At 41.7% G+C, this 19,257-nt stretch overlaps 2 protein-coding genes across 3 annotated transcripts; one reads left to right on the top strand and one right to left on the bottom strand.

The window, feature by feature from the left end:
* The first annotated feature begins 2,810 nt into the window (after positions 1 to 2,810).
* On the top strand, positions 2,811 to 8,134 carry LOC139559812 (putative uncharacterized protein DDB_G0290521). 2 transcript variants are annotated; one of them, XM_071376176.1, is made up of 5 exons: positions 2,811 to 3,190; positions 3,807 to 4,136; positions 5,310 to 5,624; positions 5,739 to 5,896; positions 6,018 to 8,134. In XM_071376176.1, the coding sequence occupies exons 1-5, from the start codon at positions 3,124 to 3,126 to the stop codon at positions 6,084 to 6,086; spliced, it is 939 nt and encodes a 312-aa protein (XP_071232277.1). In that variant the 5' UTR covers positions 2,811 to 3,123; the 3' UTR covers positions 6,087 to 8,134. The 2 variants fall into 2 exon arrangements, with proteins under 2 accessions (XP_071232277.1, XP_071232278.1); XM_071376177.1 differs by having other exon boundaries at positions 2,812 to 3,190; positions 6,036 to 8,134.
* A 357-nt stretch (positions 8,135 to 8,491) lies between these two features.
* Positions 8,492 to 11,725, bottom strand: LOC139559813 (glutathione S-transferase 3, mitochondrial-like). The gene is made up of 6 exons (XM_071376178.1): positions 11,603 to 11,725; positions 10,782 to 10,910; positions 10,517 to 10,590; positions 9,928 to 9,985; positions 9,105 to 9,177; positions 8,492 to 9,004 (listed from the first exon to the last, which is right to left on the bottom strand). The coding sequence occupies exons 2-6, from the start codon at positions 10,896 to 10,898 to the stop codon at positions 8,841 to 8,843; spliced, it is 486 nt and encodes a 161-aa protein (XP_071232279.1). The 5' UTR covers positions 10,899 to 10,910; positions 11,603 to 11,725; the 3' UTR covers positions 8,492 to 8,840.
* Positions 11,726 to 19,257: the final 7,532 nt, after the last annotated feature.

Here is a 19,257-nt window from a genome sequence, read left to right as displayed (position 1 = left end):
GTGTATGTGACCAATAACATCTGATTTGATTTGTCTTCAAACCCTTTACTCAGTACTTTGTTGAAGCACCTTTGGCAGCAATTACAGCCTAGAGTCTTCTTGGGTATGATGCTACAAGCTTGGCACACCTGTATTTGGGGAGTTTCTCCCATTCTTCTATGCAGATCCTCTCAAGCTCTGTCAGGTTGGATGGGGAGCGTCGATGCACAGCTATTTTTAGGTCTCCCCAGAGATGTTCGATCGGGTTCAAGTCCGGGCTCTGGCTGGGCCACTCAAGGACATTCAGAGATGCTGCAACCATCATGCTTCACTGTAGGGATGGTGCCAGGTGTCCTCCAGACGTGACACTTGGCATTCAGGCCAAAGAGTTCAATCTTGGTTTCATCAGACCAGATAATCTTGTTTCTCATGGTCTGAGAGTCTTTAGTTGCCTTTTGGCAAACTCCAAGCAGGATGTCATGTGCCTTTTACTGAGGAATGGCTTCCGTCTGGCCACTGTACCATAAAGGCCTGATTGGTGGAGTGATGCAGAGATGGTTGTCCTTCTGGAAGGTTCTCCCATCTCCACAGAGGAACTTTGAAGCTTGACCATCGGGTTCTTGGTCACCTCCCTGACCAAGGCCCTTCTTCCCCGATTGCTCAGTTTGGCCGGGCGGCCAGCTCTAGGTTAGAGTCTTGGTGGTTCCAAACTTATTCTATTTAAGAATGATGGAGGCCACTGTGTTCTTGGGGAACTTCAATGCTGCAGAATTTTTTCGGGTACCGTTCCCCAGATCTGTGCCTCGACACAATTCTGTCTCGGAGCTCTACAGACAATTCCTTCGACCTCATAGCTTGGTTTTTGCTCTGACATGCACTGTCAGCTGTGGGACCTCCAAATCATGTCCAATCAATTGAATTTACCACTGCTGGACTCCAATCAAGTCGTAAAAACATCTCAAGGATGATCAATGGAAACAAGGATAAACCAGAGCTCATTTTGAGTCTCATATCAAAGGGTCTGAATACTTATGTAAATAAGGTATTTTTGTTTTTATTTTTAATACATTTGCAGAAATGTCTAAACCTGTTTTCACTTTGTCAGTATAGGGTCATGTGTGTGTAGATTGAGGACTTTAAAAAAAAATCCCATTTTAGAATAAGGCTGTAACGTAACAAAATGTGGAAAAATTCAAGGTGTCTGAATACTTTCTGAATGCACTGTATATTTACAAAAAAAATATGTGGGATTGGAAATTACGCAGACAATTACATTGATGGAAGCCACCATCCATCTGCAATATAAAAGCTGATATACCCCCCCAAATATAAAATATATAAATAAATAAAACTAAGTGACAAACTCAACCCTGTCAGTCTCACAACCCTGTTATGATCAAACAACGAACAGGGTTGAGTGTGACAGGTTTAGTTTTTTGGCTCAATATGTCCACTGCTCCTCATGTGGTGAAGAACAGGAGACCACATGGCGTGCATACAATGAAAAAATTGCACATATTTTTGCAATAAAAAATATAGCTTCCTTCCTTCTATACCCCATTGAACTAGTTTACTGCATACGAACTGCCCATTGCCTGTGAAAATTTTATTCAAACAGGCTATTCTGTATTTGTTAAAGGTCAAAATTCCATTGTAATTAGTCTGTACATTTTCCAACTGTAAACCAATAGGCTTTCATTTGTGTAATTAGGCTATTTGGTAAATAATATCATTGTCACATAGCATATAACCACAATGTTGCTGAGATATTTAGAAAGCCTGGGAGAGACACAAATATTTGTTCTACAGCTGCACAGACTGAGATGAACAAGTTGCTTTCAGACTGAATGAGAGCTGTGTTTTGGTACTGCATCAAACCACTTCTCTGTTGTGCACTGTATGAGTTTGACAACTTACCCTCTCAACGTTCTCCACGGTGGCCCACAGTGGGCTTTAAAAAGTCTCCCTCTATCAGTCAATGCTGTTGATGACACAGAGGTGGCCCCTGCCAATAGGCTAGCCTACTCAAATCAAATCAAATCAAGTTTATTTTATATAGCCCTTCGTACATCAGCTAATATCTCGAAGTGCTGTACAGAAACCCAGCCTAAAACCCCAAACAGCAAGCAATGCAGGTGTAGAAGCATGGTGGCTAGGAAAAACTCCCTAGAAAGGCCAAAACCTAGGAAGAAACCTAGAGAGGAACCAGGCTATGAGGGGTGGCCAGTCCTCTTCTGGCTGTGCCGGGTGTACTTCTGGCTGTACTCCAGGTCAAGGTCAAAAGTGAGTTGTCGGGAAAGGTTTTCAGCATTCATTGTCCTGTTGTGATTTACACGTGCTGACCATGGTACTGACCACAAACCTACAGGTCCAGCAGCGCATGACAGGATCATGTTGAAACACTGACCTCTGTTGGTAGATTAGGCGAACGTTAAATGTTTAAGAGGAAATGCTGGTCTATCCAACAGTCTATCACAGGGGGCTGCTGAGAGGAGGACGGCTCATAATAACAGCCGTAAAGGAGCAAATGGAATGGCATCAAACACCTGTTTGATGTGTTTGATACCATTCCACTAATTCCGCTCCAGGCATTACCACAAGCCCATCAACCCCAACTAAAGTGCCACCAACCTTCTGTGTCAGGTCTATATCATTTTCTTACAAGCGTTTAAACATAGTGAATCTTTACAACAGATCTATAACTCTACCTGTGTAGGGCCTATCAGTATTTCTGATTAAGGAATGCCCAGAAATGAGTGTTTTACCCCGCGTGCACGGAGCAGAGGGCACGCGGTGCAGCAGTGACAGCTGGGGGGTGGCACGCCCCCTCAACGTTAAGGGGGGCCACGGGCATGGCGGTGAGACGGTGACACATTCAGAACACACTGTGAGCTTTGAGTTCCATCGACAGACGTCGTCCTGACGGAGCTGGGCAAAACATTTGAGACTGACATTGCGCGACGCGCTTCACATATCAACCACACCCCTTCTCTCCAATGCCAGACCTCTGTATGTATTTTTAGCAGTGATGTTCACTGTCAACTAATCTAACGGAAAGAACAGAAAAGAACACGCTCCAGCAAAGAAGAAGATAACTGGCGTTAAGGCCGTTGAACGTTTAGTCCACGGAAAGCATCAAGTGAAATGAATATTGAAAATAATCTACTGCTTTGCGCGTTGGTGATCTTTACCAGTTCATCGGAGATAAAGGGTAGGCCTAGGTGTCAACAGTGTGTCTGATGTGTTTAGAGTAGACAGCCCGCTGAGCAGAGCAATATTTTGTGCTCCACATTCAGTGTGCTCCACATTCAGTCACATTCATGTTCTGATGACAGTAGGACAATCTGTCATCAGATGATCTGACAATCTAATGTAGGTTACATTTAGATGTAGCCTAATGTTACCTATTTTATTTGGCAGTGTTTATTGATTGGTTATACACTAGGACTGCATGTCAGTGCAGGTTATTATCAGTTTATTATAGTGAAGGAAGTTTCTATTGACATAATGGGCCTGTAGGAATACTCTTAGAATTTCTCAAACATATAATCAAGCATTATGTGTAGAACATAATGTGTGACCAGAGGTCACTCATCCCAAATTGTGTTGTTGACATTAATTACAGAACAACTTTCACTTCTGTTCATCAGCTGCATGTGTCACACAGTTACCCTGGAAACACATGCTGTAGGCCTAATGATATGATTTTCCTACTTATTTCCCAGTCATGTTTTTGTAATGTCTATTAGCTTCTTCATCTATTCACAACAAAATGAAACACCAGAACATTCTATTCCTACAGTGACATCATCATTCTTTTCTTGCAGGTCAGAGCATTTCTTTGCCCCATGTTGTCACCCCAGGCGCCCTCCAGCATGAGGGCGTGTCCACTGCATCCCCAGTCCTCCCATTGGTCAATGAAGATGAGGAGGAGCCAGAGCCAAGTCCTGCCAAACAGACCTCTCCAGACCAAGCGAATGGAGCCCCAACCAAACCAGCTTTTATTGACGGCGACAGGCTGCTTCAATCAGAGTCTGTTACAGATGCTGGTGACTGGGATGACATGGCTGTGACCAATCAGATGACCACGTCTCTGCCTGCACCTGCATACACAGTCAACACCGTTACCGCCACCCAAGACAACAGCACTCTCGCAGGTACAGTAACCCAAAGGATATTTGACTTCTATCAGAGACATTAAGCCTGCCTATATTCCCCATGGTTACCCAGAGGTAGCTGGTACCAGTGGACTGTGTACAGTCTGAAAATAGAGAGCCCCAGTCTGCTAAAGCTGCTTGTTTGCAAACACAGAAGCTTGCCTCAGGCTCCAACCCACCGCCAGGCAGCATACCAGTGGTATAGAAAGTTGAGGGGTGTAGAGTGGGATGTGGCAACGTGATGTAGGAACTATCGTTTTACTGGACGTACAAATATAACTCTCTCTGTCGATGCTGAGCGTGTCTTCTGTGTCTGACACCTCTTCTGCCTGACACTGAAAAAACACACAATGTTACATAACAGCATCCACATTTCAGTCTCGCTCTATCCCACTCTCTCTCTCTTGCTCACATACTTGCTTTCTTTGTCTAATTCCTCTCCTTTTGATTTCAAATAATAAGTCGAGCCTCATTTAGGAGAATCAGGAATGATGGTACATGAAAAAAGGCTTGGCATTGCAGAACCTTTCTCTGTATCTTCCTTAGAGATGCTGTATGTGTACACTATGTAATACAGTTTATATACATAGTGTACAAAACATTAAGAACAGCTTCCTAATATTGGGTTCCGACCCACCTGCTTTGGCCATCAAAACAGCCTCAATTCGTAGAGGCATGTACTCTTCAAGATGTCGAAAGCGTTCCACAGGGATGCTGGCCCTTGTTGACTCCAATGCTTCACACAGTTTTGTCAAGTTGGCTGGATGTCCTTTTGGTGGTAGACCATTCTTGATACACACCGGAAACTGTTGAGCGTGAAAAACCCAGCAACGTTGCAGTTCTTGACACAAACCGGTGCACCCGGCACCTACTACCATTTCCCGTTCAAAAGTACTTAAATCTTTTGTCTTGCCCATTCAACCTCTGAATGGCACACATACACAATCCATATCACAATTCTCTCAAGGCTTACAAATCCTCCTTAACCTGTCTCCTCTTCCTTCATCTACACCGATTGACGTGGATTTAACAAGTGTCATCAATAAGTGATCTTAGCTTTCACCTGTATTCACCTGGTCAGTCTATGTCTTGCAAAGAGCAGGTGTTCTTCATGTTTAGTACACTCAATGTATAATACTGTTGTAATTCTATTTCTCTGGGACTTTCTCTCAGACAGTTCCTCCTCCTCGTCCCCTGTAAAGAGCACCTCCCCTGCAGGACTGCCCTCCACCCTAGGGGACACAACCTACCCTGTCCCTGCTGGAGGCCACCTCACCACCTCTACTCCTCCTGTTTTAGATACCACCCCACCTCCATCCCATCTTTTAACACCAATCCAGTCCTCTGTCCAACCCAGCACCCCAGCACTGACCCCTGCCCCAACCCAAACCCTCACCACGGAGCACCCCAAGACCTCCGCCCCAGTACATGTCCCTGCCGGCCCGCCTCACCAGGAGGTTCCATCAGAGCTCACCGTTGGAGATGAGGGTAAGGTGATAATTGACCAATTAACCGATCAACTAATTCACTGATTATCCAGATAGCAAATGACACAACAAATTAGCCAATGAATCAATCAAAGCATTTGACATTTTGTTTCAGACAAAGGGCCACACATCCACTCTTCTCTGGATCCTTTGCTGGCTAGCCTGGTCTCTATATTTATCATCACCACAGCCATAGTCTCTGTTGTCCTCTTCCTCAAATTCCGCCAACGGACCGACCATCCTGACTTCCACCGGCTGCAGGATCTGCCCATGGTGAGCATCCTCTACTGGACATGTTAGAGTCAGGTCTTCTATGGCATGTCATTTGATGTGGGATATATGATTTCGATGAATTTGAAGTGATATAGTGTTTTTCAACATTAACTCGTCCTAGTCTTGTCTTCCTGTCCAGGATGACTTGATGGAAGGCACACCACTTTCCAGATACACTTACACCTACTGATGACGGAAACCTCTCATCATCAACAGTCAACTTTACTTCTAGCCCAGCTACACAGCACACCCAATCGGCCACCTTTTAGGATCCTGGCAAAGCTTTTGACTGGACTGGAGGCCCTCGGCCAGCGCCCATGTTGTCTCACTATGATTCCCCCTGCTGAGCAGTTTCCAATTTGATTGTATTATGTTAACAATTAGAAGGCATCCAATACCCAATCAGGGGTTGCAGTATTAGGACATCAGAGGCTCCGTTTCGACATTAGGCCAATACCATCATTATTCCCTTTGAAGCTTTCAGACGTTTCATCTGCACAGAGGTCTGTTTTGTTCTTTGTAATGTACCCCCCCTCCCCTCCTTATACAGGTCATACACAGCACAGACCACTTTATTGTGTATTAGAAACCGTCACAGTGCCCTCTAGGGGATATCAGTGGAAGTGGAGTTCCCAAATGAGTTGGTAATGTATGAAGAAAATACAATGCCACATTTGATGTTGTTGCCAAGGACCATGATAGAGGGAAAATAGACAGGGAGTGAAAGATGCTTACTGTAGAGGGACCTTAGGTGATTTAAATGTTCACCAGTCTCCATGTTATGGGACTATTCTAATCCATGAACTGGCAAAACATTTTTTTAAATTTATCTAGGCAAGTCAGTTAAGAACAAATTCTTATTTACAATGACAGCCTAGGGTTAACTGCCTTGTTCAGGGGCAGAACGACAGATTTTTACCTTGTCAGAAAAGGAATTAGCTCCAGCAACCATTCGGTTACTGGCCCAACGCTCTAACCACTAGGCTACCTGCCGCCCCATGAGTGAAGTATTCTTTCAAACCAGAATGCCTAGTGGGTTGTCTTAACAAGGGATTGAGTTTCTTGAAAAACACCCATCCTTGGTCTTACTTGCATGAGAGCCGGTAAAGATTCTGTAATTGTAACCCCAAAAAGGCAGGGTAGTCTAGTGGTTAGAGCGTTGGACTAGTAACCGAAAGGTTACAAGATTGAGGTAAAATCATCATTGAAAATAAGAATTTGTTCTTAACTGACTTGCCTAGTTAAATAAAGGTAAAATAAAAAAACATTTAACCAATGTACAGAAAGAAGTACATTTTTTAGGGGGTAGTGACAGAAAGGGGGTCCCCTCCAATAAGGGTGACTTGATTAAAAATCATATCTAGGCCTCCTGGGTGGGGCAGCGGTTTAATGCACTGCATCACAGTGCTAGAGGCATCACTACAGACCTGGGTTCGATCCCAGGCTGGATCTCAACCAGCTGTAATCAGGAGTCCCATAGGGCAGTGCACAATTGGCCCAGCGTTGTCTGGGTTGGGGGAGGGTTTGGCCAGGGGGGGCTTTACTTGGCTCCTTGTAGCAGGCTGGTCGCCTGCCGGTAGACTTCATCATCAGTTGAATGGTGTTTCCTCTGACACGTTGGTGTGGCTGGCTTTTGAGTAAAGCAGGCAGGTGTTAAGAAGCGCGGTTTGGCAGGTCATGTTTCGGAGGACGCATGACTCGACCTTCTCCCGAAATTGGGGTAAAAATATCTAAAGATAAAACATATCTACAAGGTTTGATCCAATTTCAAGACTTTACTTTGAGGTGAAATGTTGGGTTCACCAACAGTGCTCACACAATGGTGCTTTCACGTGAAAGTGATTGGTTAAGGAACTTTGTGAAACACAAATTATGAAAAATGTTAGTATTATCAAAATGTGAATGCAAAATGTACACTTACATATTTATTAACTATTCAGTTGATAGTTATGTCTCACAAAATGATCCTTTAGATTTGTAAATTGGAAATACTAAAATACAGAAACAGAGCAATGTATGTCTCAGAACTATGAGGTTTTAAATGACATCTAGATTGAAAATGACATGTTTTGTCTTGCACTGCAACAAATCATATTTACAGTGTTTAAGTGTTTCACTTGTGATTTACCTGTAAGCGCCTAAAGTGATATAGGATGATATACAGTTGCAGAGTTAACTGTAAGAAATATGTTTTAAGGACTTGTTCCTTTGTTTGATAATAAAACTGAAACCCTTGTAGCTGTGTGCTTTCGACTCTTCAGCAGATGAGTGATTCACAAGTTCAGAGAGTTATTGTATTGTTACTTAGTACAGTCCCCAGCCTTAATCCAAAGCTATTCAACAAATCAAGGACAGAAATTGCCTAATGGCTAAGGTAATAATAGTGTGTTTTTTGTGCCTGCATGTAGACTTAGAGGTGGTGTGTGAACTTTGGACAACTTTGTTGTCACACACATTATTAACCTCTTGGCAACCTTTTTCTAATACACCTACACACATCTCACACACGCCCATAGATACCAGCATTAAAACACACATTTCACACATGGCCATGGATACCAGCATTAAAGTCCACGATAGAACCAAATAAAAATATTTAATATTTCCCATGGTCATTTTATTCATTATTATTTCATTAAGGATACAGTTTTGGCAAATATATGTATTAAAACATCACGCTCACAAAGAATAGGTTAATCAGCGTGGTGAAGCATGTGCCGCCTCTGTCGTTTGTTGCAGAAGGTTCTCTGGGCCTGTCAGTGTTCAGTAGTGGGTCAGGGAGGAGTTGAGGTGGTGTAGTTATGGAATGAGGCACAAACAGCAGTGGTTGTCTGTTTCCACGTTTACTGAACTCTGTCTTTCTACATATGCCATACACATGTATGGATGCCCACAAGGGACATTCTACTACTATTAGATTGGGGTCAGATGGGGTTGCAGTACCTTACTGGGTAGCAGGAAGGGGAGCTGAGAACCTCATCCCCGGTCTCATCCCAGACCACACCCAGTCACCACAGCCCAACAGGGTTCTGCCAAAGTTGGCTACGATCAGCATCATGCCCAGCAGAGCAATGTTCCCGAACGCCCCATGCATCCTTTTCTTAGGATCTGGAAGTATAACATAGAACAAAACCCTTGAGTAATGGCTGCCATATTGTTTTGTTTTAATCAACTATTGTATTATAAGCATATCTATCAGTTGTCTTACCTCCAGTGGAGTATCCGTATGCGTAGATCTCCCTGCTTATAACCCATGTCATTCCAAGACCACTGACTAGGCGCTGTAACACACAAGGCTCCCTGTTAGTATACTACAGAAGACTCTTAATGCCTTAAAACCCCCTCAAGTCGATGTCCGCGCCCCCGAGGAAATCTAGTTAGTATAATAATAAAAATCTCAATCAAAATGTGTCTGTTTAAGCATGGGCTGTATCTCAATCCAGCGCATTCGCCAATGGTGGTCTTCCACATCTGTGGTGGAAGGTAGCCGAGCTACAGCGGTGTTTGTTTGTCAGTCCATGAAACATCCCAAAAATCGGTCTTCTCACAAAAACATCTGTAGCGCCCCGAGGTTTGGCTAAAAAAAGTGTTAAATATAGGTGAAAACATTTTTACATCATTTTCTAATCTTTCTTATATCGCTCAGATATAGGACAGACACTTTAAAACTAACTTCTTTTTGATTACTTTTTTACTACTTGTTTTTACATGTATGAATTTGTATTCAATGTGTTTCTATGGGCTAATAGCAGTAAGGCCAAATTCAATGTTTCATCAAATGATCGTATTTTATGTTCTATTTTATACCTAAAGGGGTCCTAAAATTCCAAATCAAATAGCTAAATGACCCTTGGTATGACCATCGGAAAACCCCACTTTAGAGTCTTAAGGATTAATGAATGGGAATCAAATTTTGCAGAGACACAGATGAATGTGCTTCCGAATATACTTTGACTAATCAGCTGTACAGTCTGGCATGCACGGTATGTGAATCTAACATAGAGTAAATTAATAAATGGAAGTCAAATTACAGGACTATGCAGGCCACCGATGGTGAGACAGAAGAGGAAGGCAGGGTAGATCTCCAGGCTGTAAAGAAATAATAACTATTAGTGGACCTAATATCACAACAAGAAATGTTAACTTTGTGTGTGAAAACATCTCGTGTTCTCTCTGCTGACTCTGTCAGCTACTTACTACATGTACATACTGTAATGAAACAGCAGGGAGCAGGTCTCGAACCCGAGGTCCGGCGCGCTACCGACTGTGCCGCAAAAGCATGCTCGTGCGGCAGTCGATTTCCTCGCTTATAAACCCAGGGTCGTTACACTACTCCCTCCTTTCAAAGAGCACGTCCTCGCGCTAGCTTGCAACTCTACGTCTTACAGGAACGCGCTCACCGGCCAAGCACACGCACTGTCGTGGATGCAAGTTCCGATCACTTCTGATGTAATGAATGAAATGTAATGAAACAGGCAGGGAAACAGGCAGGGAGCAGGTCTCGAACCCTCGACCTTATAGCCCGAGATCCGGCGCGCTATCGACTGTGCCGCAAAAGCAGAGTCGATTTCCGCGCTTATAAACCCGGGGTCGTTACAATACTATAGTATTACTACATACGTGTGCTGATGGGCCCGCTGGATGCAATTGAAGATATTTCCGGTTTCTGGGTCATCGCTGTACATCTGAGGGTACTGTCCAACAGAGAAGAGAAGATTAGGTAAACCATCCAGAGAGGTTTTCTTAGCAAACACACAGTAGGCCTACTAGTGAGGTTAGGATAACTGGGTCCTTCTTTAAGGCTGTAACTTGAGCCCAAATTGTTTCCTGGTCAGAGGAAGTCACATGGTAAGTCGTATCCATTTAGCTGTCCTGGGCCACTCACTTTGATCATGTACTTCTTGCGGGCTTTGCCAACTTTCACGGCGAGGTGGCCGATCATGACTATGCTGGCAACCCCAGTGAGAACGACAAACCCATATTCTTTAGACAGCACAACCATCCTGGCACTGATCTGCAAGAGGAAAATACATAGGTGAGTTGGTCTATCCCACTTTCACTGTAGATAAGATACTGGTTGAAAGTTCAATCCAATCAGGTAACAGATTAGTTAGTAGGCCCTATGTTTTAAAGGACATTACATGAAAGCTATTACACTGCCATGGAGCATAGGCTTCTATGCAAATATGAAATGTACTTATTCTGTATATTTGTAGCCTAATTTACGGCGTAACTAGGCTACTAAAAACCCTTTACCCATACCAAAGTTTTACCCCTTGATTCAACCTGGACGCAGGGGTAGACATAGTAAACATACATTCATAAAACAGATTAACCACCCAACTTTTTGCCTTAAGTAACTATACCAAACATAACATATCATACTATTTAAGAGTCCCAGATTTACGTTTACTATGTTACGTAGTATATGAGACCAGGCTGCTTGATTCGAAATATCGTCGATGTATGTGTAGTACATAAAAGTTACCAGGGAAAACATTAAATGCGCATATCGACGCATTTTCAACCGGGTAAATGCAGTTAAACTCGGTGCGCTAAAATCTCCCAAAATAAGGTCAAGCCAATGGAGAACTAGGAGTGCAGCATAATATCCAGCAACAACACATCATTTTGAATACTACTTAGCATTATATCCAGCAACAACACATCATTTTGAATACTACTTGTTAAATAAATTGTATTTACCTGTAAATGATGATCTGAATAATGCGCGTGGCGCTTTCACTTAGTGGGGTAGAGTTCATGGACCATACCATAATATAGGTGGGGGAGTGTGAAACTTCCTAATGAGTTTAAACAGGGCTATATTTCAATCACAACCATAGAGATCCTATTAAAATACTAGAGAGGCTGGCATAAACCCTCAACGTTCCAGAATAGTATGAAAAGGGCAGCCTTTGTGGTAAGGGAGAAATCCAAATCAGTCTAAATGTTAGTAGAGGCATAGGTGATGAATTTACTGCTTTTAAGTAAGGAATGTGATATATCAGAAATTGTGTAATAGAATTTTAACCTACAACATCGTCATATAATTATGAATACAGTTTATATATGTTTTATTCACAAGTTCTGTATAAATATGCAGTACCAGTCAAAAGTTTGGACACACCTACTCATTCAAGGTTTTTATTTATTTTATTTTTTACTATTTTCTACATTGTACAATAATAGTGGACATCAAAACTATGAAATAACACATATGGAATCATGTAGTAACCAAACAAGTGTTAAAAAATCTAAATACATTTTATATTTTAGATTATTCAAAGTAAGCACACTCTTGGCATTCTCTCAACCAGCTTCATGAGGTAGTCACCTGGAATGCATTTCAATTAACAGGTGTGCCTTGTTAAAAGTAAATTTGTGGAATTTCTTTCCTTCTTAATGCGTTTGAGCCATCAGTTGTGTTGTGACAAGGTAGGGGTGGTATACAGAAGATAGCCCTATTTAGAAAATGTCCATTATGGCAAGAACACATCAAATAAGCAAACACAAATGACAGTCCATCATTACTTTAAAACATGAATGTCAGTCAGTCTTGAAAATTTCAAGAACTTTGAAAGTTTCTACAAGTGCAGTCGCAAAAACCATCAAGTGTTATGATGAAACTGGCTCTCATGAGGACCGCCACAGGAATGGAAGACCCAGAGTTACCTCTGCTGCAGAAGATACGTTCATTAGAGTTACCAGCCTCAGAAACTGCAGCCCAAATAAATGCTTCACAGTGTTCAAGTAACAGACACATTTCAACATCAACTGTTCAGAGGAGACTGCGTGAATCAGGCCTTCATGGTCGAATTGCTGCAAAGAAACCACTACTAAAGGACACCAATAATAAGAAGAGACTTACTTGGGCCAAGAAACACGAGCAATGGACATTAGACCGGTGGAAATGTGTCCTTTGGTCAGTCCAAATTTGAGATTTTTGGTTCTAATCACTGTCTTTGTGAGATGCAGAGTAGGTGAACGGATGATCTCTGCATGTGTGGTTCCCACTGTGAAGCATGGAGGAGAAGGTGTGATGGTGTGGGGGTGCTTTGCTGGGGACACTGTCTGTGATTTATTTAGAATTCAAGGCACACTAAACCAGCATGGCTTCCACAGCATTCTGCAGCGATATGCCATCCCATCTGGTTTGCGCTTAGTGGGACTATCATTTGTTTTTCAACAGGACAATGATCCAACACCTCCAGGCTGTGTAAGGGCTATGTAAGGGCTACCAAGAAAGAGTGATGGAGTGCTGCCTCAGATGACCTGGCCTCCACAATCACCCGACCTCAACCCAATTGAGATGGTTTGGGATGAGTTGGACCGCGGAGTGAAGGAAAAGCAGCCAACAAGTTCTCAGCATATGTGGGAACTCATTCAAGACTGTTGGAAAAGCATTCCTCATGAAGCTGGTTGAGAGAATGCCAAGAGTGTGCAAAGCTGTCATTAATTTGTTTAACACTTTTTTGCTTACTACATGATTCTATATGCGTTATTTCATTTTCTACAATGTAGAAAATAGTACAAATAAAGAAAACCCTTGAATGAGTAGGTGTGTCCAAACTTCTGACTGGTACTGATTGTCTGCATTGTTTATATGGAATGTTGACATATTGGTATATTAACACACAGGAGAGGCGTGGCGCTTTCACTTAGTGGGGTAGAGTTCATGGACCATACCATAATATAGGTGGGGGAGTGTGAAACTTCCTAATGAGTTTAAACAGGGCTATATTTCAATCACAACCATAGAGATCCTATTAAAATACTAGAGAGGCTGGCATAAACCCTCAACGTTCCAGAATAGTATGAAAAGGGCAGCCTTTGTGGTAAGGGAGAAATCCAAATCAGTCTAAATGTTAGTAGAGGCATAGGTGATGAATTTACTGCTTTTAAGTAAGGAATGTGATATATCAGAAATTGTGTAATAGAATTTTAACCTACAACATCGTCATATAATTATGAATACAGTTTATATATGTTTTATTCACAAGTTCTGTATAAATATGCAGTACCAGTCAAAAGTTTGGACACACCTACTCATTCAAGGTTTTTATTTATTTTATTTTTTACTATTTTCTACATTGTACAATAATAGTGGACATCAAAACTATGAAATAACACATATGGAATCATGTAGTAACCAAACAAGTGTTAAAAAATCTAAATACATTTTATATTTTAGATTATTCAAAGTAAGCACACTCTTGGCATTCTCTCAACCAGCTTCATGAGGTAGTCACCTGGAATGCATTTCAATTAACAGGTGTGCCTTGTTAAAAGTAAATTTGTGGAATTTCTTTCCTTCTTAATGCGTTTGAGCCATCAGTTGTGTTGTGACAAGGTAGGGGTGGTATACAGAAGATAGCCCTATTTGGAAAATGTCCATTATGGCAAGAACACATCAAATAAGCAAACACAAATGACAGTCCATCATTACTTTAAAACATGAAGGTCAGTCAGTCTTGAAAATTTCAAGAACTTTGAAAGTTTCTACAAGTGCAGTCGCAAAAACCATCAAGTGCTATGATGAAACTGGCTCTCATGAGGACCGCCACAGGAAAGGAAGACCCAGAGTTACCTCTGCTGCAGAAGATACGTTCATTAGAGTTACCAGCCTCAGAAACTGCAGCCCAAATAAATGCTTCACAGTGTTCAAGTAACAGACACATTTCAACATCAACTGTTCAGAGGAGACTGCGTGAATCAGGCCTTCATGGTCGAATTGCTGCAAAGAAACCACTACTAAAGGACACCAATAATAAGAAGAGACTTACTTGGGCCAAGAAACACGAGCAATGGACATTAGACCGGTGGAAATGTGTCCTTTGGTCAGTCCAAATTTGAGATTTTTGGTTCTAATCACTGTCTTTGTGAGATGCAGAGTAGGTGAACGGATGATCTCTGCATGTGTGGTTCCCACTGTGAAGCATGGAGGAGAAGGTGTGATGGTGTGGGGGTGCTTTGCTGGGGACACTGTCTGTGATTTATTTAGAATTCAAGGCACACTAAACCAGCATGGCTTCCACAGCATTCTGCAGCGATATGCCATCCCATCTGGTTTGCGCTTAGTGGGACTATCATTTGTTTTTCAACAGGACAATGATCCAACACCTCCAGGCTGTGTAAGGGCTATGTAAGGGCTACCAAGAAAGAGTGATGGAGTGCTGCCTCAGATGACCTGGCCTCCACAATCACCCGACCTCAACCCAATTGAGATGGTTTGGGATGAGTTGGACCGCGGAGTGAAGGAAAAGCAGCCAACAAGTTCTCAGCATATGTGGGAACTCATTCAAGACTGTTGGAAAAGCATTCCTCATGAAGCTGGTTGAGAGAATGCCAAGAGTGTGCAAAGCTGTCATTAATTTGTTTAACACTTTTTTGCTTACTACATGATTCTATATGTGTTATTTCATTTTCTACAATGTAGAAAATAGTACAAATAAAGAAAACCCTTGAATGAGTAGGTGTGTCCAAACTTCTGACTGGTACTGATGGTCTGCATTGTTTATATGGAATGTTGACATATTGGTATATTAACACACAGGAGAGGCGTGGCGCTTTCACTTAGTGGGGTAGAGTTCATGGACCATACCATAATATAGGTGGGGGAGTGTGAAACTTCCTAATGAGTTTAAACAGGGCTATATTTCAATCACAACCATAGAGATCCTATTAAAATACTAGAGAGGCTGGCATAAACCCTCAACGTTCCAGAATAGTATGAAAAGGGCAGCCTTTGTGGTAAGGGAGAAATCCAAATCAGTCTAAATGTTAGTAGAGGCATAGGTGATGAATTTACTGCTTTTAAGTAAGGAATGTGATATATCAGAAATTGTGTAATAGAATTTTAACCTACAACATCGCCATATAATTATGAATACAGTTTATATATGTTTTATTCACAAGTTCTGTATAAATATGCAGTACCAGTCAAAAGTTTGGACACACCTACTCATTCAATGTTTTTATTTATTTTATTTTTTACTATTTTCTACATTGTACAATAATAGTGGACATCAAAACTATGAAATAACACATATGGAATCATGTAGTAACCAAACAAGTGTTAAAAAATCTAAATACATTTTATATTTTAGATTATTCAAAGTAAGCACACTCTTGGCATTCTCTCAACCAGCTTCATGAGGTAGTCACCTGGAATGCATTTCAATTAACAGGTGTGCCTTGTTAAAAGTAAATTTGTGGAATTTCTTTCCTTCTTAATGCGTTTGAGCCATCAGTTGTGTTGTGACAAGGTAGGGGTGGTATACAGAAGATAGCCCTATTTAGAAAATGTCCATTATGGCAAGAACACATCAAATAAGCAAACACAAATGACAGTCCATCATTACTTTAAAACATGAAGGTCAGTCAGTCTTGAAAATTTCAAGAACTTTGAAAGTTTCTACAAGTGCAGTCGCAAAAACCATCAAGTGCTATGATGAAACTGGCTCTCATGAGGACCGCCACAGGAATGGAAGACCCAGAGTTACCTCTGCTGCAGAAGATACGTTCATTAGAGTTACCAGCCTCAGAAACTGCAGCCCAAATAAATGCTTCACAGTGTTCAAGTAACAGACACATTTCAACATCAACTGTTCAGAGGAGACTGCGTGAATCAGGCCTTCATGGTCGAATTGCTGCAAAGAAACCACTACTAAAGGACACCAATAATAAGAAGAGACTTACTTGGGCCAAGAAACACGAGCAATGGACATTAGACCGGTGGAAATGTGTCCTTTGGTCAGTCCAAATTTGAGATTTTTGGTTCTAATCACTGTCTTTGTGAGATGCAGAGTAGGTGAACGGATGATCTCTGCATGTGTGGTTCCCACTGTGAAGCATGGAGGAGAAGGTGTGATGGTGTGGGGGTGCTTTGCTGGGGACACTGTCTGTGATTTATTTAGAATTCAAGGCACACTAAACCAGCATGGCTTCCACAGCATTCTGCAGCGATATGCCATCCCATCTGGTTTGCGCTTAGTGGGACTATCATTTGTTTTTCAACAGGACAATGATCCAACACCTCCAGGCTGTGTAAGGGCTATGTAAGGGCTACCAAGAAAGAGTGATGGAGTGCTGCCTCAGATGACCTGGCCTCCACAATCACCCGACCTCAACCCAATTGAGATGGTTTGGGATGAGTTGGACCGCGGAGTGAAGGAAAAGCAGCCAACAAGTTCTCAGCATATGTGGGAACTCATTCAAGACTGTTGGAAAAGCATTCCTCATGAAGCTGGTTGAGAGAATGCCAAGAGTGTGCAAAGCTGTCATTAATTTGTTTAACACTTTTTTGCTTACTACATGATTCTATATGCGTTATTTCATTTTCTACAATGTAGAAAATAGTACAAATAAAGAAAACCCTTGAATGAGTAGGTGTGTCCAAACTTCTGACTGGTACTGATTGTCTGCATTGTTTATATGGAATGTTGACATATTGGTATATTAACACACAGGAGAGGCGTGGCGCTTTCACTTAGTGGGGTAGAGTTCATGGACCATACCATAATATAGGTGGGGGAGTGTGAAACTTCCTAATGAGTTTAAACAGGGCTATATTTCAATCACAACCATAGAGATCCTATTAAAATACTAGAGAGGCTGGCATAAACCCTCAACGTTCCAGAATAGTATGAAAAGGGCAGCCTTTGTGGTAAGGGAGAAATCCAAATCAGTCTAAATGTTAGTAGAGGCATAGGTGATGAATTTACTGCTTTTAAGTAAGGAATGTGATATATCAGAAATTGTGTAATAGAATTTTAACCTACAACATCGTCATATAATTATGAATACAGTTTATATATGTTTTATTCACAAGTTCTGTATAAATATGCAGTACCAGTCAAAAGTTTGGACACACCTACTCATTCAAGGTTTTTATTTATTTTATTTTTTACTATTTTCTACATTGTACAATAATAGTGGACATCAAAACTATGAAATAACACATATGGAATCATGTAGTAACCAAACAAGTGTTAAAAAATCTAAATACATTTTATATTTTAGATTATTCAAAGTAAGCACACTCTTGGCATTCTCTCAACCAGCTTCATGAGGTAGTCACCTGGAATGCATTTCAATTAACAGGTGTGCCTTGTTAAAAGTAAATTTGTGGAATTTCTTTCCTTCTTAATGCGTTTGAGCCATCAGTTGTGTTGTGACAAGGTAGGGGTGGTATACAGAAGATAGCCCTATTTAGAAAATGTCCATTATGGCAAGAACACATCAAATAAGCAAACACAAATGACAGTCCATCATTACTTTAAAACATGAATGTCAGTCAGTCTTGAAAATTTCAAGAACTTTGAAAGTTTCTACAAGTGCAGTCGCAAAAACCATCAAGTGTTATGATGAAACTGGCTCTCATGAGGACCGCCACAGGAATGGAAGACCCAGAGTTACCTCTGCTGCAGAAGATACGTTCATTAGAGTTACCAGCCTCAGAAACTGCAGCCCAAATAAATGCTTCACAGTGTTCAAGTAACAGACACATTTCAACATCAACTGTTCAGAGGAGACTGCGTGAATCAGGCCTTCATGGTCGAATTGCTGCAAAGAAACCACTACTAAAGGACACCAATAATAAGAAGAGACTTACTTGGGCCAAGAAACACGAGCAATGGACATTAGACCGGTGGAAATGTGTCCTTTGGTCAGTCCAAATTTGAGATTTTTGGTTCTAATCACTGTCTTTGTGAGATGCAGAGTAGGTGAACGGATGATCTCTGCATGTGTGGTTCCCACTGTGAAGCATGGAGGAGAAGGTGTGATGGTGTGGGGGTGCTTTGCTGGGGACACTGTCTGTGATTTATTTAGAATTCAAGGCACACTAAACCAGCATGGCTTCCACAGCATTCTGCAGCGATATGCCATCCCATCTGGTTTGCGCTTAGTGGGACTATCATTTGTTTTTCAACAGGACAATGATCCAACACCTCCAGGCTGTGTAAGGGCTATGTAAGGGCTACCAAGAAAGAGTGATGGAGTGCTGCCTCAGATGACCTGGCCTCCACAATCACCCGACCTCAACCCAATTGAGATGGTTTGGGATGAGTTGGACCGCGGAGTGAAGGAAAAGCAGCCAACAAGTTCTCAGCATATGTGGGAACTCATTCAAGACTGTTGGAAAAGCATTCCTCATGAAGCTGGTTGAGAGAATGCCAAGAGTGTGCAAAGCTGTCATTAATTTGTTTAACACTTTTTTGCTTACTACATGATTCTATATGCGTTATTTCATTTTCTACAATGTAGAAAATAGTACAAATAAAGAAAACCCTTGAATGAGTAGGTGTGTCCAAACTTCTGACTGGTACTGATTGTCTGCATTGTTTATATGGAATGTT

Source organism: Salvelinus alpinus, chromosome 30 (assembly GCF_045679555.1).
Source record: "Salvelinus alpinus chromosome 30, SLU_Salpinus.1, whole genome shotgun sequence".
NCBI classification, from domain to species: domain Eukaryota; kingdom Metazoa; phylum Chordata; class Actinopteri; order Salmoniformes; family Salmonidae; genus Salvelinus; species Salvelinus alpinus.
Note: the sequence above shows the minus strand (reverse complement) of the source record. Positions and strands in the feature narration are given on the sequence as shown.